Source organism: Homarus americanus, unplaced genomic scaffold (genome assembly GCF_018991925.1).
Source record: "Homarus americanus isolate GMGI-L3 unplaced genomic scaffold, GMGI_Hamer_2.0 scaffold18703, whole genome shotgun sequence".
NCBI classification, from domain to species: domain Eukaryota; kingdom Metazoa; phylum Arthropoda; class Malacostraca; order Decapoda; family Nephropidae; genus Homarus; species Homarus americanus.
In genome coordinates, this window is record NW_024749779.1 from 2,940,043 (window position 1) to 2,966,797 (window position 26,755).

A 26,755-nucleotide genomic window follows, 5' to 3' on the forward strand; every position below is an offset into this window, starting at 1 on the left:
AAACTAACCAGTTTAAAATCATAATGTGTGGGTTATTAAGTTTCTTAACTAAACCTAAGCCATTATTCTTAATGCTAAAATTTTATATGTTGCCAACTACAGGTAAATCCTCTAAACATTTAGACATCTCACAAGTGAATGTCCCAACTGAGCTAAAAATGGTCTTGCTGGGTTATTTGGTTTGTGAGTCTTTGTAAGACCGTACCTGAGAGAAGATAATCTCATTAAAGCACAATGTCTGGTTATTTATTTGTCTGTTCTCTCTATTCATGGCTACAGTTTCGTAGAAAGCTAAAATTGTGCAAGGAGGTGCAATTACTGTACTGTACACCCTAGAAGTGTCCAGAGTTTAGGAGAGTTGGTCATGGAGGAGAGGGCGGGGGGGGGAGCTATGTACGATAAACATTTCCCTAACCGTTATCATCGCCTACCGATCTGCTAGCCGCTGGAACATCCTACCCCTACCATCACTTACATAGAGCAATAATCATCTTGCTACCCAACCCAATTATTTATAAATCCTAATATAAATCAAATAATTCATAATATGATCCATAAAACAAAAACAAAATAGGCAAATAAAACAAATAGAGAAACATAAGTTATCGTATCGGAATCTCAACATCTTTTCTTTAATAGTCAGACTAAGTTTACTTAAATACCAGACAAAATCATTTGGACGTTGTTTTTGTGTTAACTTAAGCCAACCAATTAAGTTTAATCTTACATTTTCACTTTGGGGAAAAAGTCGATGTCTAAGCCTTTGAGAGTCACTAGGCTGCGTCATGTGTCGTAGCTCCCCGGAAAGTGTAACGATGGTGGGATCTTGGGGGCTCGGTCCCAGTGCTGGTCCCCGCTCCCAAAGGTGGAACCTCATCATTAAATATACATCTATTTTTCTGTATGTTTCTTGTACACGGCCATGGTTTTTAAGGTAGAGGGCTGACATTTGGTATAGTTGTTTTTTTTAATATGCACTTGAGTTGGCCAAGGCCAGGTTGAGAGATGTTTCTTCAATCCTATGGGGTTCGTAAAATAAAATAAAAGAAAAAAAGAAACAGAACAACGACGGATACACCAGCTAGTGTAATGTACAATAAAGTTCAATATACAGTATAGATACATGAAGATATTTTGTTAATTCAAATACAAATATGCGAAATTTGTCCGTGCAGAAGAAACAGTGAGTGAGAAGAGAGACAAGCGGAAAGAAAGGTACACAAACAAATGGACGTGATAAAAAACGAATTTAACAATACAAAGAGGAAGTTAGAGAGTAAGAGAGAAGGAAGGCGAAACAACGAGAAAGAAATAGAAGAGAGAGAGAGAGAGAGAGAATTAGGTCAAGAAGGAATCGTGGGGAGACGAGGACACTTCAAGGGCCTCCCAATACACACTGGGTGAAGTTTGTCTTTTACGACATTTTCCGTAACTGACGACGGTCTGCTGTCTCTCTTCTGGAGCTTTATGGCACTGATACTACTACTACTACTACTACTACTACTACTACTACTACTACTACTACTAATAATAATAATAATAATAATAATAATAATAATAATAAGAAGAAGGATAAGAATAAGAAGAATAAGAAGATTCATAACTTTTTTTGCCCTTCTCAGTTCAGTACTTTTTTCTCTAAAACTCGCATCATCTCTCACTCCCTTCCCCCTTAACTCAACAGTCACAACCACCACCACGACCACTTCAACCAACACCATCACAACCATTATCATTAATTACATAACCATCACCAATACCATTTTACCACATTACCAACACCATTACAATCACCACCATAACATCAACCATCAAATCACCACAACTACCAACCAACACCACCACCACCACCCCTACCGCTACTACCGCCACGACCACTCACACGGGATCAAAGCCAAATTCCCCGATTCCAGCATCGCTCCATTCCCATTCCTAGTGGCAGTGTGGGTGGAGCGAGCCAAGGACGCGGTGGTTCTCGTCTGGCACCCGAGGCTGTGGTGGTGGTGGTGGCACTCCCAGCTGTGTGTGGCACTGGCACTAGCTAGTAGCCCCGTGCCGTTGTTGGGTAGGCGTGTATTTGGCGTCATATTTCTCGCACTGATATGATGATGATTATAATGATGCAGTGATTTTATAATGCAGGTATATTGTGACGCTGAAGTGACATAATGATACAATAATAGTAATGGCGTATAATGATGATGATAGTGATATAATGATAATGTTGAAGATGATGCAGTGATAAAATAATGCAATGATTGATGAAATGACGCAAACACACGATACTGATAAAATGAAAACAATGGTGATACAGCAAGACGAAATATAGTGATGAAGTAGTATACTGATAGTGACTAAATATATGATGCTTCAGTTCTACAGTGTCATGGTGATACAGTAATACAGTTTATCAGATAATGTAGGAATAACAGTGATACAGCAAGAGTGATATACTGATAGACTGATAGAGACTTGTAGTGTTATAGTGAGAGACATGTAGTGTTATGGTGATAGAGGCATATAGTGTTATGGTGATAGAGGCATATAGTGTTATAGTGAGAGAGGCATATAGAATTATAATGAGAGTAGCAGTGTTACAGTGAGAGTAATAGTTTTACAGTGAGAGTAGTAGTGTTACAGTGAGAGTAGTAGTGTTAGAGTGAGAGTAGTAGAGTGTTACAGTGAGAGTAATAGTGTTACAGTGAGAGTAGTAGTGTTACAATGAGAGTATTAGTGTTACAGTGAGAGTAGTAGAGTGTTACAGTGAAATTAGTAGTGTTACAATGAGAGTAGTAGTGTTACAGTGAGAGGAGTAGTGTTACAGTGAAAGTCGTAGTATTACAGTGAGAGTCGTAATATTACAGTGAGAGGAGTAGTGTTACAGTGAAAGTAGTAGAGTGTTACAGTGAAATTAGTAGTGTTACAATGAGAGTAGTAGTGTTACAGTGAGAGGAGTAGTGTTACAGTGAAAGTCGTAGTATTACAGTGAGAGTCGTAATATTACAGTGAGAGGAGTAGTGTTACAGTGAGAGTAGTAGAGTGTTACAGTGAAATTAGTAGTGTTACAGATGAGAGTTGTAGTGTTACAGTGAGAGTAGTAGTGTTACAGTGAAAGTAGTAGAGTGTTACAGTGAAATTAGTAGTGTTACAATGAGAGTAGTAGTGTTACAGTGAGAGGAGTAGTGTTACAGTGAAAGTCGTTGTATTACAGTGAGAGTCGTAATATTACAGTGAGAGGAGTAGTGTTACAATGAGAGTAGTAGTGTTACAGTGAGAGTAGTAGTGTTACAGTGAGAGTAGTAGTGTTACAGTGAGAGTAGTAGTGTTACAGTGAGAGTAGTAGTGTTACAGTGAGAGTAATAGTGTTACAGTGAGAGTAGTAGTGTTACAGTGAGAGTAGTAGTGTTAAAGTGAGAGTAATAGTGTTACAGTGAGAGTAGTAGTGTGTTACAGTGAGAGTAGTAGTGTTACAGTGAGGGTAGTAGTGTGTTACAGTGAGAGTAGTAGTGTGTTACAGTGAGAGTAGTAGTGTTACAGTGATTACAGTGAGAGTAGTAGTGTTACAGTGAGAGTAGTAATGTTACAGTGAGAGTAGTAACAGTGAGAGTAGTAGTACAGTGAGAGTAGTAATGTTACAGTGAGAGTAGTAGTGTTACAGTGAGAGTACAGTGAGAGTAGTAGAGTGTTACAGTGAGAGTAATAGTGTTACAGTGAGAGTAGTAGTGTTACAGTGAGAGTAGTAGTGTTACAGTGAGAGTAGTAGTGTTACAGTGAGAGTAGTAGTGTGTACAGTGAGAGTAGTAGTGTTACAGTGAGAGTAGTAGTGTTACAGTGAGAGTAGTAGTGTTACAGTGAGGTAGTAGTGTTACAGTGAGAGTAGTAGTGTTACAGTGAGAGTAGTAGTGCCATAGTGTTACAGTGAGAGTAGTAGTGTGTTACAGTGAGAGTAGTAGTGTTAGTAGTAGTGTGTTACAGTGAGAGTAAGAGAGAGTAGTAGTGTTACAGTGAGAGTAGTAGTGTTACAGTGAGAGTAATAGTGTTACAGTGAGAGTAGTAGTGTTACAGTGAGAGTAGTGTTACAGTGAGAGTTAGTAGTGTGACAGAGTAGTAGTGTTACAATGAGAGTAGTAGTGTTACACACAGTGAGAGTAGTAGTGTTACAGTGAGAGTAGTAGTGTTACAGTGAGAGTAGTAGTGTTACAGTGAGAGTAGTAATGTTAGTAGTAGTGTTACAGTGAGAGTAGTAGTGTTACAGTGAGAGTAGTAGTGTTACAGTGAGAGTAGTAGTGTTACAGTGAGTAGTATTGTTACAGTGAGAGTAGTAGTGTTACAGTGAGAGTAGTAGAGTGTTACAATGAGAGTAGTAGTGTTACAGTGAGAGTAGTAGTGTTACAGTGAGAGTAGTAGTGCTACAGTGAGAGTTGTAGAGTGTTACAGTGAAATTAGAAGTGTTATAGTGAGAGTAGCAGTGTTATAGTGAGAGTAATAGTGTTACAGTGAGAGTAGTAGTGTTACCGTGAGAGTAGTAGTTTACAGTGAAAGTAGTAGAGTGTTACAGTGAAATTAGTAGTGCTACAGTGAGAGTAGTAGTGTTACAATGAGAGGAATAGTGTTACAGTGAAAGTCGTAGTATTACAGTGAGAGGAGTAGTGTTACAGTGAGAGTAGTAGTGTCACAGTGAGAGGAGTAGTGTTACAGTGAGAGTCGTAGTATTACAGTGAGAGGAGTAGTGTTACAGTGAGAGTAGTAGTGTTACAGTGAGAGTCGTAGTATTACAGTGAGAGGAGTAGTGTTACAGTGAGAGTAGTAGAGTGTTACAGTGAGAGTAGTAGTGTGTTACAGTGAGAGTAGTAGTGTTACAGTGAGAGTAGTAGTGTTACAGTGAGAGTAGTAGTGTTACAGTGAGAGTAGTAGAGTGTTACAGTGAAATTAGTAGTGTTACAGTGAGAGTAGTAGAGTGTTACAGTGAGAGTAGTAGAGTGTTACAGTGAAATTAGTAGTGTTACAGTGAGAGTAGTAGTGTTACAGTGAGATGAGTAGTGTTACAGTGAAAGTCGTAGTATTACAGTGAGAGTAGTAGACTGGTTCCCGTCCACATTAGCAGATTTAGTTAACGTAGAAGTCCATTGTCAACTCAAAAGCATTCAGAAAACTCAAAAATAAACTTGGTATAACTTTACTGAACCATGGAGTGTCAGTCAAATGGATATTGGATAAGATTTTTGATCATTCATATGTAGGTCAAAGGCAATTATTCACAACACACTCACCACATGGGAATTAGTGTCTGTCTGTGTTGAATAAAGGTTGTATGCGTATTTATATTTTGTATATGTATTTTCTGGATCTGAATATTATTTTAAGTTTACTGAGATATTTTGTTGACGAAAAAGTAGTTGGGGGAAAATTGTTTTAAATGTGAGGCAAAATATTATAATTTAAAATGTACACTCGCCAACAAAAGTCCCGTGATCTCACTTGCCTCTTCTTGAACCCAGAGATTCAGAGACCTGTGAAACCGAAACAAGTCTCTGAATCTCTGGGTTCAAGAAGAGGCAGGTGAGACGCCAAGACTTTTTGGCGGGTGTACATGTAAATACGGAAATTATTGTTGACTTAGAAGATATAAATAATTGCAAGAGAAAGAGCTAATTATCAGCATATATATATATATGTATGCATGTATGTATGTATGTATGTATGTATGTATGTATGTATGTATGTATGTATGTATGTATGTATGTATGTATGTATGTATGTAATTTCAAGTATATCTGACACGTCTGTTGTGAGGATACACATGTAGAAGTCTTGAATCCTTTACTTTCTTGGCACTTCCCAGCAGAGGAAAAATCCCGCCTCCTTCATATTCACAAAAGTCCTCTCTATTCTACTTGAAAATGTAACCGTTAATTGCATTTGTACCTTGACTCTCTCTCTCTCTCTCTCTCTCTCACACGATTCCTCTATATTTTCGTCGTCTAATTTCTTAAGTTTCAATTAGTTTCTTCATGCATATTATTTTTCCTAATTGATGTCTCACTTTCTCATTATTCCTGCTTATTTGCTAATGCACTTTTAACAAACTGCCCTTCTACTTTTTTCCTTGTGTCAGTTTCTAATCTTTTCTTGTCTTCTAAGTATGTCATAAGTCCTTCTGCATTTGTAAATTACTTCTGCTCGACAAAGCGTTATTATTTACACTTTCTTGCAAATCACAATTATTTGTTTTTCTAATTCTCTCTTAAACTTTTATTATGAGTTGGTCTTATCTTAATCCCTTTCTCCCTTAAACTTCCATTATTCTTATTCCCCCTTCGTTGTTGTTCTTTATCATTTTCGTTCATAGTTCGTCCCCATTCTCCTCCACCTTTCCCTAACTTCATCATCTTTCCTTCTCCATCCACATTCTTATTTATTCTCTCTTTACCCTTTATTCTTCAACACCACCAGCTATTTCCTCGTTTATTTTCTCATTCTCTGTCTCCAGCTATCATCCTCTCCCTATCCCCCAAGCACCAATATCCTTTTTCGATTTTCCTCCCTCTCCCTTGTCCTCATTCTCTTCCAATCCTTCCCGCCACCGCCTCCTCTCTTTCAGTTCCCTCTCCTTCACTCTTTCCCTGCCCCCCATCCACTCCCAACCCTCCCTAGCACCACCTCTGCTCTTCTATTCACTCTCCCCTGCGGTATTCACTCTCTCACACACAGCTCACTGAGTCACTCTCGTTATACCTGTCCTCTTTCTTCCACTCATTAAATCCCTTTATTTTCTCCCCTCCATTTTTTATTGGTTGAATGGATGTGACGGGAGGTGAAGAATTGTGGGGGAGTGTTTGTATGTGGTGGAAAATATTTACGGTTGGAATTATTTGCTGTGGTGAAAGTTTGTTGTGGTGGGCAGTAATGTGTTTGGGGGTGATGAAGGTGATATCTCAAGTGTTTGTCGAATGTTTGCCCCTATAAGCGTATCTATAGGCCTCTAACTTTTCTCTATTATCAACAGTCTTTATTCCTATTTCATTTCAGGAAAAATGTCATGACATGGGACTGTAAAATGGAACGTGTGCAGAGATAAAAAAAGAAAAGAAAAAAGAATGCGGATGAGTGTCATTATTTGAAAACATAACTGTAACAGGACAGCAATATCTTCAAAATGGAAAGACAACAGTCGAAGTGAGAGTCATTATAAACGTCAAAGTGAGAATCATTATAAAGAATACAAAACCTCAGAGCATATAGAACTTTACTGTTTGTGAGGGTCGTTACTGAAGGCTTCGTGTAAGGGCCAACGTTCCTGCTGTTACTGCTGCTGGTGGTACTGGCGATGGAACCACAACTGCTGGTCCACCATGCGAGCTCGGTCGGTGCAGCTGGTGACATCATGGTGGGTGGTGGGCGTGTGGGCATTGTTGGGGATCACCACGGGCGTGATCAGTGTGGTGACAGTCCTTCAGCCCTCCTGGTACGTCAGGTACTCTCTCCTCCACGCCCAGGAGGCTCACGGCGTTGTCTTCCAGGTGAGAGTGAAGTGTATTCTATGGTTGAGATTGACTATGAGGGTTGTAGATCAAAATATCACTCTTTGTCCAGACAACTGTGAACCGGTACTTATCTTTACAGTTGAGTAAGTGAAGGTGGTCAAATTCAGTGCCAGCGACACTGCCTTCTCGTGTAATCAAAAGTTTAGTATTCAGTGTGCTGTATATGCACTGCCCCTTATGTGCTATAAGGCCCGTGAGCCTTCCTTTCATTCTATCTTAGTATTAAATTTTCTTCTAACCTAACCTAACCTAAACCAATTAAGCTTTTCCGGAGTAGGTCTTATATTACTTAAGCTGTTAGGACATGGGTACCAGAGCATTAGGATTTATGCTAACTAAACCTAACAACTCTTTAAGTAACATACTACAGGGTAGATCCCAATGACATTTAATATCCTGAACAAGTTCATAAATAAAAAATCAAACAACTTTTTCAAGCTGTTTAGTGTTACACGTAAAAGAGTCTACCATTTCAGGCTTGCCAAGACATCATGCAGAATAGTCGATATGAAGTATTTCTTCTCATACAAGGACAAAAAATTATGGAGCCCAGAACAAGCCAAGGACTTAAAGAACTTTAATCTGAGTTATCAGGAGTTGGTTCACTGTTATTTTGAATGTAGAAGTGGTCGGTGGGATAGTGTTTAGTGGGATTTTCTTCCAGTGGGATTTTGTTAGGTGTACAGGATCAAGGTCAGTGTCAATTTTTGCACGGTGAGGTACAGTAGGTGACTAGGGTGCCCAAGCTACAGAATATCTCCGTGATTTAATACTTAATAATTAATATCATCTTGGAAAATATTTCCATAAACTGGATTACTTTATCATGATATTTAATGTTACCATCATAATTTCTCCTTCCACTATTGTTTGTGTTATTTTCCAGGTGGTGGTGTCGTCTGTGGGTCCGCTGGGCTTTTGTCGCCTGGCAGCAGTAGACACCAGCCACGTCTCACACACTGACGCTTCATTCAACAGACCACCCCCCTCACGAGTCCATAAACCTGACGAAGGGATGACCTCCAGTCCCGCTTCAGTATGGACCTTTGAGGTATCGGATCCCCTAGATGACACCTCGACAAACCCTGAAATGTTGAGCACAACGTCGTTAAAAGGACCCTTTCAGACATCAAGGTTACCCGATGAATCCTTGCAAGAGTGGCCGCCTTTGGGAATCCATCACACAACATTATCCGTCGGGAGTGTCCATTTGGGTCACACGCTCCCAGTCCCGTCTCCCACCAAGGGAGACGGGGCTGACGTGAGCAGTGATGAAGGGGAGCTGCCTGAGGGTTTCGGGGCCTCCAGGAACACAGATAAGGAGGTTACAAACGAGGCTCACGACACAGACAACATTCTTTTCCATGTGACTGAAACTTATGTGAAGGTCGTTAAGGAGGAAAGAGATAACGAAAGTATATTACAATCTCTGGAGGAAGAACTAGATTTAGGTGTTGTCACGGGGATGAAAGAAGAACGGGTTATACTAAAAAATGAATATGCCAACACCGCTCCGGGGAGAAATACGACCCGCCATAAGCAGGAGGGTGAGGTTGGTGGCCAGGATGTTGATAATGACACAGGATTAACTCGTGTGAACATCAAGACTACCCTGAGCCAGATTATAGAAAACAAAAACGTTACCGAGAAGAAGAATAGAAAGAGAAAAAATAAAAACAAAAAGAGGAAGAAAAAGAATAAAAGGCCAAAGCCAAAAAAGGAAAGAACCAAGTTAAAGAAGGCTGACCGAGGGAAAGGGAGTGTATCAGGAGACAGACAAACAAACAATAAACCCGAGCAACCAAACGCTCTCCAACATATAACAAACAGCAGCAATGTCCAGCAGCTTATTGCAGAGTTGCTAACTCAGTCGGAGGACGACAGGCGTTACCAAGACAATGCTGGTGAGTATGTTTACGAATCCTTAATTAAAGGCAGACTAAGTTATAAAAGTAACCCGATTGTAGACACCGTTCTCTTAAATCCTAGACATACACTTCCGACTTTCAGCTTCTACCTTAGTCTCTTATCATTTAATACAACTCCCACTTTAATTCTAGAAGGTAAAATTTTTGAATAATTAAATTTCTACGGCAAAAATATGCTTCACCTTCTTATAATAATTTTGTAAAAAAAAAAATTTCTTTTAATTTTTACACGTCAGGAGTCTTTAATTAATGAAAAACTTCCCATTAAAGTTTGTCCTTCATTGAGGTTAAATATTTCTAGCCGACATTTGGGACGAATGATTTTAAATCTCTCTTTCAAATTACAGTTAAATATTTTCAATATCGGTAATTACTGGATACACAGTAATGCGTGTGTCACTGTTACCTTATTTTGTTATCATGTTAGCATTACTACTTATAATAGTTTTCTTAATTCTTTTTTATCGCCTTTCCTTTTCATCCTCTTCTTCGTCTTTTTCTAAAGTTGGGCAAAGGTCTGGCGGAGGCGGTATGACGCCTGGGGTCAACCAAACAGGTAAAGGAATTGATTCCCGATAGTGGGTGCAGCGTTAGTGTGCGTTCCCCAGGTAGAAGGACCAACAGCACGTGTAAATATATCATCACGGTTGCCCTTCGCCAGTGAGGTGACCGACCGTTCAGTTAAGCCACCCAGCAGAAATTGTTTAAGACGTAGAAGTTGCTGCCTACACATCGATAAATTATAGTAAGTGAGGTGTGTGACCCAGTGCCAAGGTGTAGAGGTTAATGCCAACACAACGACCATATCCGCAGACAGTTAGAGAGACGTATAACCCAGTGGCAAGAAAGAGCTCAGGAAGACCGGACAACTTTCCGACCACACTGGTTAACCATTATCCTAGGAACATGACCCGCTAGCTGTTTTACATACCGGTCTCACATCAATGTAAACAGAATAAAGTGGACACAAAGGGGGCTACTCTAACTCTCACTTCGGCTTGGAATCGAAACTATGACCTCTTATTTGTGAGGTAAACATGGTTATCACTATACATGTAAAATTCCATACCTGAAATTGAGTAAATCACAAGGGGTCAGCTGTGAGTCAGAAAAAAATATTAATAACTAGCATAATTTTATATACTTATTTCTATAGAATATTGATAAGTATACAGTGGCAATTATGTTCGTTTGTTTATACCGGGATTATATATATATATATATATTTTTCAATTCTGGGTCAGTAAACTCTATGAATACCATTCTTGATGACGAAAAAAAATTACCAACCTGGAGAATATGACAATATTTGAGTTAATTTTGTTACAGTGATAATGGTGACCCTGCAAATATTTTTTTCATCCATCTATACGTGCATCTGTTAGTGTGTCCGTGCGTGTGTCCGTCTGTTCGTCACACTTCCTCCCTCTCCGTAACTACTACTGAACCACTCCCTGCTAATGTCATGAAACGTCCTAATAAAGAGACAGTCAACCAGTGTATCAGAGGTCAAGGTCAAAGGTCAGATTAAGTACAAAGAGAAGCATTATAATCGAGCATGTATTTACATTAATCTTTATAATAATTTTTGACGGGGAATTTTCATATATATATATATATATATATATATATATATATATATATATATATATATATATATATATATATATATATATATACATATACACATTTTTTTGGTGTGTAGTGATAAGCGTATTTGTACTGTAGTGGCGATGGGATTTTGTAGACTGAAATTCTGTCTGGTGGAATTATGTCCAGTGAGTTTCTGTCCGGTGGGATTTTGTCCAGCGAGTTCTGCCTGGTGGGATTTTGTCTAGTGAGTTTCTGTGTGGTGGGATTTTGTCCAGTGAGTTTCTGTCTGGTGGAATTTTCCCTGTAGACATGAATTTCTTTTTTTAACCAGCTTTAATGACTGCAGTATATATCAGTGGTTTTTGAGTCGGTGCCCAGAGTGCCAGGAAGGAGTATGTGCTCTCTTTCTCTCTCTCTCTTTCCCCTTTTTGCTGTCTTTTCACTCTTTCTTCCTTCTCTTTTTCACATTCACTATCATCACACACACACACACACACACACACACACTCTCTCTTTTTCATCTCTCGTTTTGTTTCCCTCTCTCTTTCACTCACCGTATTCCCTTCTCTCCCTCTCCCCTTCTTTCTCTCTCCCTTTTCTATCGCCTTCTCTCCCGAGCTTCCCCTCTCTCTCCCTGGCGCCCGGGGTTGATCACATTATGATGGGGAATTATGAGGCAGCAAGGCTAATGTACGTACTTAGCTCCGTGCTGCGGGATCCCAGTTTATGCTGCCTGCTGTGTGTTGCTTGCTCGGCTTCCTGGCTTAGGGAACTGTGATTTTAGTAATAATAATAATAATAATAATAATAATAATAATAAAGAAAGGAATATTGCGGATAATTGGGTATATGTACCATTGGATATCGGAATACAATGCACAGTACAAGGCCATACACATGATCCCTTACAGTAAAGAGAGGTGTACTGAAAATATTTGTATAATAAACAGGTGAAACGTAATTAGACGTTTGTTACTGTACAGTTACTAAGAACAAGAACCTGACGTCTATGTGAAAAAAAAATAAGTGTCAAAATTAAGACAAGGTTACATTTTGAAATAATTAGTAAGTGATAAGCGTCCTCTGTTATGTTCTGCTTATAGAGTTTATTGTTAAGTAGCTATGTCACTATTGGGATTGTTGATCACTTGTAGTGTTCATTCATGCGTCTGGGTTGGGGTATGAACCTAAATGATATAAAATATATCCATGGATGTAGTTTGCCGTGTGAGGTAAGTAGGTGGGTCTGAGTCATAGGATTAACCGAATTTGTTTTTATACTGCTGCTAAAGGTCTAAAGGCCACATTAGCTAGTTGTAATAATTAATTACTAGAATACCTTGACATGATTAACAATTGGCAGATGAGTATCGTTCAGGAGTAATGGAAGTGATTTTTTGCTCTTTCGTGGGCAGATGGACACAGCTTTCAAAACATAACTTTCCACAATTGACAAGGATTTGCTTGCAACAACTTTGATGACATTAGCAAAATTAGAAAGTTAGGTCATAGAAGAGTTTTGTGGTTATGACTGCATTTCTGGAACGTTTGTTGACTATAGCAACACCCCCTAAGAAAAAAAGTTGCAAATTCGGAGGTTCTGTGGTACTCCATAAGCAATGAAGTTCATGTGGGTACTTTAGCCAAGGAGGTCGTGAGAGTTTGTTTTCATTAATATCTGAATGTTTGTGAATTATGAAAGAATTTTGTAAGCGCAGTGTTAATTTCATGGGCGAATCATTGAATTATATTCTTGAGTACATCATGAGTGTGGGTACTTGGATAACATGTATTTTTCTGAATTTACGGCAAGTTGGTAATTTCTCAGTCAGGTGTTTGCCGATATAAGAATGATCGTAAGTGCTCTGGTATTATTGCCGTGTATTTAGTGCTTATTTTAACGAAATGGTCTTTAATGATGTCGGTTACACCATGTATAGTTAAGGAATGGCACACTAAGTACAGTTTACCTTGCTAAAGATAATCCTAATGACACAAACAGCACAAATACCCACATTTACACTTAAAAACCCACACATATATCTAAACACACACACACAAACAATGGATAAATGCTAAGCCACATTGAATCACGACTCACACATATCCTATCTTTCTGTATATAGTGCGAAATGAACTCTTTCGTTAAACACTAAAGATTTATGGTATTGAACTGATTAAGGTTCACCTGCCTGCTGTGGTGGTGGTGGTCCTTGGTACATATATTACACGCCCCAGTTCCTATTTTGTTTTAAGTAAATATCTACATAGCACGCACCGGCCTTTGACTTATTTCATATAACATACAATAATTTTCTTCTTTTTCTTGTTGTTGATGTTGTTATTGTTGTTGTTGTCTTATGGTGTCCTGTGGATTTTTATCTTAGGTTTTATTCTCTTGGTTTATTGTTTCGTGGGTTTTTCTTCTTTAGTTTTGTCGTCTATGGTTTATATAAGCTGGGTTTTTTATGACACACGTAAGAGGGTTTATGTTATCCTTGTATCCTTCCTGGCTAGTTTGACCCCTTCATGGCCAAAGGAGCCTACCCGATTATCCTAACCAAAACCTGCCATGTGATTTGAATGAACCCATTAGATTTTTTGTCTTTAGGGTTTTTATCCTGGTGGTTTTTATCCTGGTGGTTTTTATCCTGGTGGTTTTTATCCTGGTGGTTTTTATCCTGGTGGTTTTTATCCTGGTGGTTTTTATCCTGGTGGTTTTTATCCTGGTGGTTTTTATCCTGGTGGTTTTTATCCTGGTGGTTTTTTATAGTTGGTGTTTTTATTACCGACTTTCTTTCCTGCGGGATTTTAGTTTTTCTGGCCGTTTATATCCTGTGGGTTTGCATAATTTGGGGATTTTATTCTGTATGTAACCTATTTAGTTGTATTTTCTGTAGTTTTCGTTACGGGTTTTTTTTATGCTTGTAAGTTTTTATCGTTTGGGATTTAATCATATTTGGTTTTATAGTATAAGCTTCGATCCTATGAGGTTTTATCTTTTGGAATTTTATACTCTAATATCCTGTGGACTTTAAAATCAATGGGCTTATTTTTATCATACAGTTGTCCTTAGTCTGAGCTTTTTTTTTTCCTGTGGGCTATTTTCTTGTACGGGTTTTTATCCTAAGGGTTATAATCCATTGAGCTATTTTATCCTGTTAATTTATCCTAATTGATTCTTATCCTGAGGGGTATTGTTACGTAGGTTCCCTTTTTAATTCCGTAGTGGTTCTTGATGTAAGGTTTTCTATCCTGTGTTTGGGGTGGGGTTACTGTCCTGGACCCTAAGCTGTGACTGACCGTGGCACGAGGAGCGACCTGCAGCAGATACTGGAGAATCAAAATATCTAACGAGAACACAGCCATAAACAAGTGCTAGATACGAGGGGAACACACGCTCTGCCCTGGACTGTCCCACACCCGTTGTCTTATTACCGAGGCCTCTACAACACAGTGTACCGGGGCCTCTACAACACAGTGTACCGGGGCCTCTACAACACAGTGTACCGGGGAGGGGGGGGACCTTAGTAAATAGAGAATTAGCATGGTTGACTGGTATCATTTCTGAAAACGAAACCCAAGCCTAACCCTGAACTAACCTGCCCTAAACCTAACCTAACCCAACTAATCTAAACTAAACTGACTCAACCTAACCCAATCTAACCTAGCATAACTCAAATAATCTAACTTAATTCAAGCTAACCTAACCTAACCTATATACACTTCGTTGCTTTAATTGTTTTAGTATTAAGGCAATAATTTACTGGTGATCATTCTTATCTCATCAGTCTCATCAAATCAACTCTAATCTTTGTTTTAACAAGTCTCAACACTCGGAAGGTTGTTTCTGGATGTCGATACTCTAGTTGGTTTCTACAGACTTTAATAAGGAAAACGTTTTTGTAGGGTTAGATAAGGGAGTTGGATTCTAATGGATTCATGTATTACTATAACTTAGGTGACCTATACAGGGTTCTATATAGAGGATGAATTTGTATATCTGGAATTATGAAGGTGTGTATATTAATCCATCCACCGAGAGAGAGAGAGAGAGAGAGAGAGAGAGAGAGAGAGAGAGAGAGAGAGAGAGAGTTAATAAAGCACATCGCGGGAGATAATTAAATTTTTAACCGTTGTAATCATAATGGGAAGTGTGTGTGTGTGTGTGTGTGTGTGTGTGTATGTACCATAACCCCAAGACCCAACTCACCCTCGCCTGCACCCACTACCACTCTCATCCTTACTACATTAATCTTACCCATTCATCCTCATCCACCTACCCATCCTACCCCCTCCTCACCCATCTATTCCACCTTCGTCCACATTCTACCTTCCACCCCACCCACACCCTCTTTCACTCTCACCCACGTACAGTACCCTCACCATCTTCCACCCAGTCCCACTCTCGCCTACCAACCCCACCCTAGCCCAGACGCCCACCCTCACCCACCTTCGTTCATCCTCACCCACCCTAGCCTATCCTCGTCCACTGGGTGCCAGCCAGCTCGGAGAAGAAAGCTGCAGGGATTGTAAATTGTCGGCGGTAAAGTGTAACCGGGAACTCAGGCAATGTTACCAAATAGTCCTTTTGTCCAGGTATATTTAGGGTGTTTTCGGGAGCACTTTCGTGAGTTGAGGTGCAGTTGGGTGTTATTAGATGTATTCTGGTGCATTCAGGCGTGTTTGCGTGTATTCAAGTATATTCAAGCGTGTTTGCGTGTCTGGGCGTGCGTGTTTAGAAGTAATTAGGTATTTTTGGGTACATTATTATGCGCTTATGCATGTTTGGTGTGCTCAGATGTGTTCAGCTGCATTTTGCTGTGTTCAAATATATTCAGGTGTATTCATGTGAAGACAGGTGGAATCAGGCGTCTTTAAGTGCATTCAGATGTAGGCTATTAGAGTGCGATTAGATATATTAAGTGGTGTTGTGGGTGTGTTCAGATGTGTATAAATATAAGAGATACAACAGGGCAGTATGTAGAGGATATGGATGTGCTATAAAGTCTCTTGATCTCTCTCCTGACAGAATCATTATCTCGTATCTTAGTCCTTCCTGCTGATTACACACCTGAAGGGTTACTTAATAGTAATACTCAGATGTCAATGACCAGATTAGAGTATGTTGATTGTGGTGATATTTTGCATGAATGATGTGCGTGCGTGCATGTGTGTGTGTGTGTGTGTGTGTGTACTAGTATGTTCATGTGTGTGCGTGTTTTCATGTGCGGGGTAATTTAAATACATGACTATATAAAGCCCAAAGGTTTAATGTACAAGTATGGTATTTACTATAGAGAGACAGTTTCATAAAGATGGTATCTTAATATGAAATAAATGTAGCTAATTTTCACGTTTTATTGGAATCTTCCTACTTTATAATCATCTCGAACACAAGGTATACATCCGCTGAGCTAATCTGCCTCGGCTTATAGGATCAAATCAGAGACTATCACGTAGGTAAGCAGCTCTTCACAAAACACATTAGTATAAAATTTATTATCATCATCATTGATATTTTATGCTTATCATAGTAACTATTATTATTATTATTATTATTAAAATTAATACAATAATAATAATAATAATAATAATAATAATAATAATAATAATAATAATAATAATAATAATAATAATAATAATAATGATGATAATAATAATAATAATAATAATAATAATGATAATAATAATAATAATAATAATAATAATAATAATAATAATAATAATAATAATAATAATAATAATAATAATAATAATAATAATAAATATTACCATTATATATTTTTAATTATTACGTTAGTCATTACTTCAATTAGATGAACATTGTGGGTTAAGAAACGGAAGGACGTGTGGATCAAGTGTTTATGTTCAGTGACATAAGTGGAAAGTTTCTGCAGAAGAGATCATTAATATTTGTGACATTTATGGATCTGGAAAAGTAAAATGATAGTTAATGAAATAAGTGTGGGAAGTATTGAAAATGTAAGGGACAAGTGTGACGCTCCTGAAAACAATTTAGAATTTTTGTAGGAGGAATGAAGCTTGCATTCAGAATTTATTGAAAAGAGTGAAACGATTTCTTAGCGAAAGCTGGATTACGTCAAACTCACACATAGTCACCATAGTTTAATGAATGGTGCTGTGAGAGAGGACAAAGCAGGACTAATGGAGAATCTTACTAGTTTGTTAAATACAGTAGCGATATGGGAAGTAAATGAGAGATGAGTCAGCTGCTATTGGTGAGTGAGTTTGGAGAGGTCTGCACTAGGATCGAATTAACAGTCATTGCTAACAAAACTGAATGATGACAAGATGACAATAAATAAAAAGACAATCAGGGAGAAATGAATACAAGTTTGAATGAAAATATTAACGAGGAAGGATTTTAGATATCCGAGAGTGGATGCGTCAGTGAATGGAATATTGAGTGAAGAACAGAATCACAAAATAGAAAAGGGAACGAAAACAACACAAGTATCACCAAATTTATGTATATGAAAGAGGGTGAAGATGAGGATATACACGAGAATGGCTGAGTCCACGTAACTATACCGGGTAAAAACATCAACTCTGGAGGAAAGAATATAAAGAAATAAGGCGATATGGAAATGAAAGAAGTGTCGGGGAGAGGATGAAAAGTTGATAAAGAGCGTGTATAAATAAGTAATGGAATGTTAGGAGAGAGAGAGAAAGGGAAAGACTAAAGAAGATATAGTATGATGGTGTGAAGGACGCACTAGCCGTGAACGGGAGGGACATCTCGGAAACAGTGGTGTTTGTGAATGGATGAATGAGAGGCGCAAGGGAGTGGAGTGTGTTCTTTGGGGCGGATGTACAGTAATGCTGAAGGTGGGGGGGGGGGGGGGGGATACCGTAGTATAAACAAATCTCGGGTGTAAAGGGTAATGGATGGAAGAGAAGAAAATATGTGTTTGTTATTGATTTTCACTGCTTTGCGATATTGCAGGAAGGGAAGGTCTTGTCATTAGTGAAAAACGTACTACTGTTATTATTATCATAAGATGTAGCAGTAGTAGTAGTAGCAGTAGTAGTATTAGTAGCAGTAGTAGTAGTAGTAGTAAGAGGCGTATTAGTAGTAGTGTTGGCACCAGTAGTAGTATTAGTAGTTGCTCAGTAGAAGGCAGGCGTTAGTGGCAGCTAGCAAATAGCGCTATTGATCGTGAGGCAGAGTCTACCCTGCGACCTTGGCTGGTGGTGAAGTCATGCACCAGATATGAGACATGAGACGCAAGATATAAAATCACGAGATGTATATCATTAGAAAATGTGTGGTTTGATGTATACAATATGTAACACACACACACACACACGAACGAGACGCGAGACATACGAGACACAAGAAGAAATCACGAGATAAATTGACGTGAGATCACGACACGAAACATAATGTTAATAGATTAGATAAAATAACTAGACGAAACATGAAATTAAGAGATAAAAGACATTTCACCACGAGACATGAAGAGCGACACACCCACACACACACACACACACACACACACACACACACACACACACACACACACACACACACACACCAGATATAAGAGTACGAGACGTTAAGACATAAAAGTCAAGGGACATGAGACAGAAACCCGCAAAGATACAAGCAGGAAGTTAGTTTATATTTCAGTCAGCGGTAGAGAGATAACCGCATTTATAATGTGCTGTAGCGTCGACTGATGCTCTACATTGCACCAGTCGACAGTTTTAATTTTTTTTTACGGGGATTAGCCCACCCGGGCACAGGTCACTGACCCACATGAGGGCCCGGGGGGCGAAAATGTAATAATAACATTAATTCATAGTAAATAAAATTTATAATAAAAAGTAAAATAAAATATTAATGGTAATAATAATAATAACAACACTGTGATAATAATAAATACAAAGAAATGCAAGAATGAAAAAAATCAACAGTGAGAAACGCTATATGTATGTTGTTTTGTCATGTAATAGAAACAATTGAGACCCTACAATTGTGTGTAAATGGGGCAGAAAGTCAGATGAGCAACCTGGGACTTGGTCACAATATTCGTGATGCCATATGGCAGCAGGGTCTACCATTATACAACACATTATGCTGCCAATATCTTCCCAGGCGGTAGTACCTCCCTGTTCGGTAGCTGCCTACATACAACTCCACATGATATCTTGAACTAGACTGTGAAACAAGATGGTATTAATATATTAACGTATAGTGTGTTGTTTTGAATTAATATACGAAATTCTCAACACGTCAACTATGTATTCTTATAGCCTACAGGGAATCACTCAGACGGTTCCACTAACCGCAGCCAAACATCCAGGGGTCAGACTCTAAAATTTCGTACCCTGTTTTTTTTTCTCACTGTGGTGGAGGCGAGAGAAGGCTCCCTTTACTTCAGAGTCTCTCAGTGGAACTTTCTTTTTTTGACGTTGCATCGATGAGCAAGTTAGACGCCTCCTCACATCACCAGTTACTTGTTGATATTTGTCTATGTATTTCTTTTTGTGTGTGTGCTTGTTTGTGTTACTACATGTATACCGATAATTATGTGTTACAATATGTATGTATGTATGTATGTATGTATGTATGTATGTATGCATGTATGTATGTATGTATGTATGTATGTATGTATGTATGTATGTATGTATGTATGTATGTATGTATGTATGTATGTATGTATGTATGTATGAATGTATGTATGTATGTATGTATACGATTTCGCACATGTGAGGGCGTGTGTGTACACATGGTAACTTCTAATGTCACTTCTTAATATCACGGGGATCCAGAACTTAATATCACGGGGATCCAGAAGTTAACATCACCGGGATCCAGAAGTTAATATCACGGGGATCCAGAAGTTAATATCACGGGGATCCAGAACTTAATATCACGGGGATCCAGAAGTTAATATCACCAGGATCCAAAAGTTAATATCACCAGGACCCAGACTTTTAGAGGTTCACAAGTAAAAGAATTTCTCCCTTACTGTGATATCGCATCTGACTCACTTAAGCTACGACACAGAAATTGACAATCAAAATAGCACCGAAATTGGAATAAGACTATAAAGTAACTGGGCCCACTCTATTATGCATTGCAAAGAGTAAAACAAAAATAACCTAAGAGTCTTTCAGAAACCAAGACCCTGATCTACAATGCGACAACACGATCTTCTCGAAAAATTTATGTAGATTGAAACAGTGGTTGTGAGTAAAGTGTGAGAGGTACAAGCGAATGATATTATAACTGTGCATGTTATTATTTCAGTATTTATTTGGAATTAATAAGGATTACTCTTTAAATATTACAGGTGTATTTTTTTTCATTACACATCTTACCTTATAAAAAAAATATATATGTTTTGTTTGATTCTTGTTTCTTATATCTTTCTTCTTTCTCTCTATATTTTACTCTATTTTGTCTCTCTTTCTTTTTCCTTCTATAAAGTAACGTATCATTCAATGGGTTTCTTTTTACATTGTTTTCTGTCACTTTCATTTACCCATTCTCTCTTACCACTCCTCTCTCTCTCTCTCTCTCTCTCTTACCACCCCCACCTCTCTCTTACCACCCCTGCCTCTCTCTCTCTCTCTCTCTCTCTCTCTCTCTCTCTCTCTCTCTCTCTCTCTCACCACCCCTACCTCTCTCTCACCACTCCCTGTCTCACATCATCCCACCTCCGTCTCTCAAGTTTTAGAGAGAAAAACAGACCTTAAAACCATTTTCTCTCTCTCCTCCTCCCCCAGACGAGGACTACCACCCACGCCTGCCCATCCTAGTGTGCTCGGGTGTAGGCGTGGGCTCTGGGTCCTCGGCGGTGTGGGTGCTGGTGGGTGTGGTGTACGGGGTGGCAGGGGTGGTGCAGGTGATTGCAGGTGTAGCTTCTCTGGCCCTTAACGCCACACAGGTTCACACCAGACGATACACGGTGGCCCTATGGGTGGGCAATGTGCAGGTGGCTGTGGGTGAGTATGTCTGTATTTGACTCTTTTTTCCCCCTATTAAAAGTGTTCGTGCTTGAATCATATACCTGTACTGTCAAGGTGTAAGAAGGTTGAGATACTTAACTCGGTGGGTCTGGAGTTTTATAGCAATGACGCGTTGAAACAGGATAGGCATTTCTGGATGTTTGTGAACCAGTCGAGTCTTAACGCCGTTATGGTGTTAATTATATGTATTAATATACTATATATTAGTGTGGGCGGATATGTCTTAAGATAATGTCGCATGAGAAATTCACACAAAAAATATACCAGCTGATCGGAAATGATATACAGATTGGACAACAGTTAATAAACATGATGAATGTGAAACGAGTTAGACTGTGAGATCCTAAATATGCTCCAGTTATCAAAATGACCGATACGACACATTTAACATTTAATTGTTATGAAGAAATTGAGACAGTTCTCCTTTATGCATTATCTGTAGTATAATTCTGACCATAGTGAATCCTACTGTGCCCATGTCTAGAGTATTACCAACAGTTTACAGGGCTTGAAGTCAAATTAGCATTATTTTTAACTGCATATCTGATGAAATAATACAACCATCATGCTACCAAGCCTTCGGTTTGTCTCCTACAGCCTCGTTAAACAATCTATAAGCATCAATGTGTATTTTAGTCAATACAGTAATTGAAGACGTTGTGACAGGAGCGTACTGGCAGTCAATAAGTGTGTCGATACACAGTCAATATGAATAATTTCTTTAATTCTAGATTGCATTCACGTTTATTACATGCAGTCACACTAATCCTCTGTCATAGACACAGAAATTAAGCCCGGAGTGTCGGCAGAAAAGCTGAAAAAATATGGCATTGACTTTTCTTTTTGCATTACATGTCAGACGGAAATTTGTAATGATCTTGGAGAAAATCCTTCTTCCCAAGAAAAACATATCGAGATTTATAAGCTCCTGAAATAAATGGTCGTTTTGATAATGTAATACATCAAGATCTCGCTAAGTCTAAATTATGGCACAGTAGATGCTAGAGTACCGTGAAGCAGTGTACACGATACTGTGTTAACGTGGCAAGGAATGATATATATATGAACAACAGTTAGTCGTGATGGTTACCAGCGGTTCACTCAAATGCAGGATGCACTTTCATTCGTACACTGCAGTCATTTCTGGTCGACAAAAACCTGTGCTTTCTCCCTAATGGTATAGTTTCCTTTCAGGAAACTCTGCACAAATGGCGGTTGTCCCTTAAAATTGGTTGATTTTCGACAGTTTTGAGGTGAAAAACTCACTGATGATGGCCACTCACATCCAGAGACAAGGATGTCAACTAGCAGGGTTTTATCACGTCACTGACATAACAAACACTTCCATTGCCAGGTTACCAGTGGATAGACTACCTTCACACACACACACACAGATAAAGATGGAACTAACTAACTACATTGCAGACACGATAATGAAAGCTGTTCAATCTAATCAGCACTGTATGGTCATGATTTGCAGAAGTTAATGAAAAGATACACATAAGAACATGAGTTACCTGGACAGTTACAAAAATGCTGCCACCAAGGTATTGCTGCATGCTGTGGATACAACAGCTCTTGAGGAACTGATATGCTTGCCCTCTTCCTCTGATTCTATCCAGATGTGCGGTGAAGATAATTCCTTTGTGATAGCGACAGCACAAATGTGACGTGCGATCCCCCTTAAAGCCCTAGTTAAGGTTCTTTGACCCAATAAGTTGCAGTCCCTCCTGGTCATCATGCGCTGAGTGGGACTAATAGCACTAGCAACTTTGCAAGAAAAATGAACCACTATTACTACCACTGTTTCTAGGTTTTCTACTGTTGTTATTACCACTAGTGTCAGTGCTTCTACTGGGGCTTATGCTGTACTGCCTATTACTAATACAACTGCTCCCATCTTTAATATTAATTCTACTAATTCACTATCAGGTTTACTGTTACATCTCACGTTATCTCCCCCAGTACTGTTACATCTCTCGTTCTCTCCCACAATAATGTTACATCTCACATTTTTTCCCACAGTAACGATACATATAAGGTTCTCACCCCTAATAATGTTAAATTACATGTTCTTTCTCCCACAGTTATGTCCCAGGGGGTGGCGCTGGTATTGTTCCCCTTGGGCCTGGGGTCCCCTTTGGCGCGAGGGGAGTGTGGAGGGTCGTCTTCGGTCTACTGGTCGGGAGAATGTAGTTTTGGATGGTCGTACATGCTAGGGATCGTGGCCACCACCCTCGCCGCCTACTGCCCTTGTCTAGCACGACTCACCATCTTCAGGAGATACGCTCTCAAAGAATGGGAGAGCATCAACTTCTACTGAGGGATGACCTGCAAGTGTCTGAGGTACTGAGTATGCATGACAAACGATACTGGATTCTGTTTTGGAAGGTAAAGGGATCCAAGATATGGACGGAAATGATATACGCCATCCTGGAAGTATTTGGAAGGACCTCGAAGATGCAGGAATGGCCTTCAGAGACGGTCAAAATCCTAAAAAAAATTCTAAGGTTAAGGATCAACATTTTCAGATCTCATGAATGAAAACGAGACCTAAGGGATTGTAGAAGTGTATGGAACGGCGTCGGACGCGGAAAAAGCTGTATTTTCTCCTGGAGATTGGAAGTGCCTAAGAAATCACAAGCAAGAACCAGATCCAGAGCGTCTTGGAACTGTCTAATAAGTGCGGAAAGAACACTTAACATTGTCCTAAAGATGCAAGTCTTGGAAATACTCTAGATGTCTAAGGAGTACAAGATCTTCAAAGACTGGAAGATCATTCATTTTCCTCTTGGGCTCAAAGCTTGAGAGAAGCTACGAGAAAGTGAGAGAGCCATTGTGTCCTAGATGTATCCGACTAGTACTAAGGGTGCAAAGCAGGTCCTAAGAGACAGAAAGGCCAATGGTTCCTTTCTTTAAAATGTTAAGTTGTGGAAGATAACACTATCCACCAGCTCAAGTTTCTTTTAATCATTATGTTCTGATAGGATAGATTAGGTTGAATTAGGCCTCGTTAGGGTAAATTAGACCAGACTAGGTTAGATGACGTTAGCAAAGGCTTCGTTAGCGTATTAGCTTAAGTGGGATATTATCCAACAGCCTCGATGACCCAGACATTGTAATTCACGATACAGAGCTTCTCGAAACGATGAGACTTAGTACCTCACAATGATATTCTTTAGTCTCTCTTCTCTAGTATAAAACAGATACATATGACTTACAGTGAGTACAATATTTAGAAACCAAATATACATCAAACTTTTGTCAGTAAGATGTTTTATTTGCAGAACAGATGATCATCATAAGCAACGTGAAACAGTAATGATTCACTGTCTTGTTTTACGAGTATTGCTTTGTACTCTTATTTATTCACGCACAGATTATCTCTTTCTACGTTTATGTATTCATCTATCTGTCTATCTTCTCCTCTTTCCTCACCGCCCCCCCCCCCGCTCTCTCTCTATCTGAACACTGTACAGGAGTAAGAATCCTCAGCTGAAGGGTCATTTGTACTCAGGATGCTTAACATTTCACCTCTCATATTTTAGATTATTTTATTCTGATTTATCCAATGTTTTTCTTGTATTTACCTGGTCATTTATAGTATAAGGGATTTGATTCGTTCATTCCCGGGATATTTACAGGAATCTCACTGCACAAAAACTCAGGCCGTTATGTACAACGATTCTGTTAGCCAGTAAATGGTGCGGCCATTATTATTATTCAGGTTTGTTTTCCAAGAAATTGGCATATCCTACATCCTTTCTTAAACACACACACACACATATAATATATATATATATATATATATATATATATATATATATATATATATATATATATATATATATATATATATATATATATATATATATATATATATATATATATATCATGTAAATCTACAAAGGAAACGTGGATAAAATAAATCTTGATAAAATCACACAGGAAAAAGGGAAACAATGGAGGACCTTAGTTTTCGTCTTTATTCAAGACCACTATGCCCCAGTCATAACAGGATTATATGTAACCCAAACTTAATCCCATCCTTTAGGATTGGGGTTCAGACCAAACAGGCTCCAGTCCTAATGAATGGGCCGGATTCGGTTGAGGCCTATTAGGTCTGGGGCGACAGTTGTCCAGTTGATGTGCAACTATATAATACAGCCTATGTTACCTGTGTCACCCAGTACAGCCTTATTCTCTCATCCATGATTCACGTTCTTGAAAGCTCAACTAGTTAACGAAATACTTCACTAATCTGTGTATTCTGCTTTACTAATAAACATAGTAAATGAGACATACGTGTTTCATAATTTATACATTTCCTACACGTGATACAAACAAATATTTGATATATGTGACAAATAATATTACACAATTTAAAACAATTTGAATTATTAACTAACAATACATAGATGATGAAGCTATATTAGTTTTTGTGTTGGTAATCTATGAATGTTGTACTGTACTTTGGAAACGACCTCCTTATCTACACTTGGGAATGGAATAATACGGTAGAGGAATACCCCAAAAAGGTGCACACAAGTATTACACATTTGACTGGTGTTTTTTGGTGACATTTGTCCAAGTTAATATGAATTGAATCACGTGGAGCTTGGATGATGAGTACGGTAAATATGTAAAACAAAGGTGTCGTCCCTCTGCTTAAATCCTGCACAGTCCTTTCCAACCTTCCCCACGACTATAGTTGTGACTCCTCCATCCTCATGTCTGGCTGTGCCTTGAGCCCCAGCATGCCTTCCACCCTTTCCACCTGTCTCTAAAAAAAAAAAAAAATAGGTCTAAGGACAGTTGTCCAGTTGATGTGCAACTATATAATACAGCCTATGTTACTCCAAAGTCACCCTTAATAGCCTTATTTCTCATCCATATCTACGTTCTTGAAAGTTTCAAATTAGTTAACGAAATACTTCACTAATTCAGGGTATTCTGTTTACTAATAAAACATAGTAAATGAGACATACGTGTTTCTAATAATTTATACATTTCCTGCTAATGTGATACAAAACAAATATTTGATTACATGTGACAAATAATATTAAGGTACAATTTAAAACACTTGAATTATTAACCAACAATACATAGATGATGAATATATTAGCTAAAGAGTAAATTTGCGAGAATGTTGTACTGTACTGAAATGACCTCCTTATCTATTAATTTGGGAATGGAATAATACGGTAGAGGAATAATCTCAAAAGGTACTACCGTTATTACATATTTTGATTGGTGTTTTTGGTGACATTTGCATTAATATGAATTGAATCACGGAGCTTGATGATGAGTACGGTACACTATTATTCCGTTTCAGTGTTCATTATACAATAGAGGAGGAAACATTCTTCATCATCCAATCATTCAACAGATAAGGAAACATTTTTCATCCTACAACAGAGGAGGAAACATTCTTCATCCTGCAACAGAGGAGGAAACATTCTTCATCCTGCAACAGATAAGGAAACATTCTTCCTCCCGTAAAAAATATTTGTTCTGATGTGTTGTTATTATTAATTTTTTAGTGTGTGTGTGTGTGTGTGTGTGTGTGTGTGTGTGTGTGTGTGTGTGTGTGTGTTTCCTATGATGATGTTCCAAATTTGATTAAAAACCGTATCCTTTCGTGATTGACAGGGAGGATATCACTCACTTTCGCATTATATTAAG

At 38.6% G+C, this 26,755-nt stretch overlaps 1 protein-coding gene across 3 annotated transcripts; it reads left to right on the top strand.

Annotated features, from left to right (window-relative positions):
• The first annotated feature begins 1,950 nt into the window (after positions 1-1,950).
• Positions 1,951-25,370, top strand: LOC121853870. 3 transcript variants are annotated; one of them, XM_042348248.1, is made up of 5 exons: positions 1,951-2,065; positions 7,030-7,520; positions 8,431-9,448; positions 20,828-21,046; positions 23,158-25,370. In XM_042348248.1, exons 2-5 carry the CDS (start codon positions 7,353-7,355, stop codon positions 23,391-23,393), a joined length of 1,641 nt encoding a protein of 546 aa, XP_042204182.1. In that variant the 5' UTR covers positions 1,951-2,065; positions 7,030-7,352; the 3' UTR covers positions 23,394-25,370. The 3 variants fall into 3 exon arrangements, with proteins under 3 accessions (XP_042204182.1, XP_042204181.1, XP_042204183.1); XM_042348247.1 differs by having other exon boundaries at positions 1,957-2,142; XM_042348249.1 differs by lacking the exon at positions 20,828-21,046 and having other exon boundaries at positions 1,957-2,142.
• The last annotated feature ends 1,385 nt before the right edge of the window (positions 25,371-26,755 follow it).

Coding starts and splice junctions, on each gene's coding strand:
- LOC121853870 (XM_042348248.1), top strand. CDS start 7,353: ATGCGAGCTCGGTCGGTGCAGCTGGTGACATCATGGTGGGTGGTGGGC. Junction 7,521..8,430: donor CTCACGGCGTTGTCTTCCAG/GTGAGAGTGAAG, acceptor GTTATTTTCCAG/GTGGTGGTGTCGTCTGTGGG. Junction 21,047..23,157: donor CAATGTGCAGGTGGCTGTGG/GTGAGTATGTCT, acceptor TTTCTCCCACAG/TTATGTCCCAGGGGGTGGCG.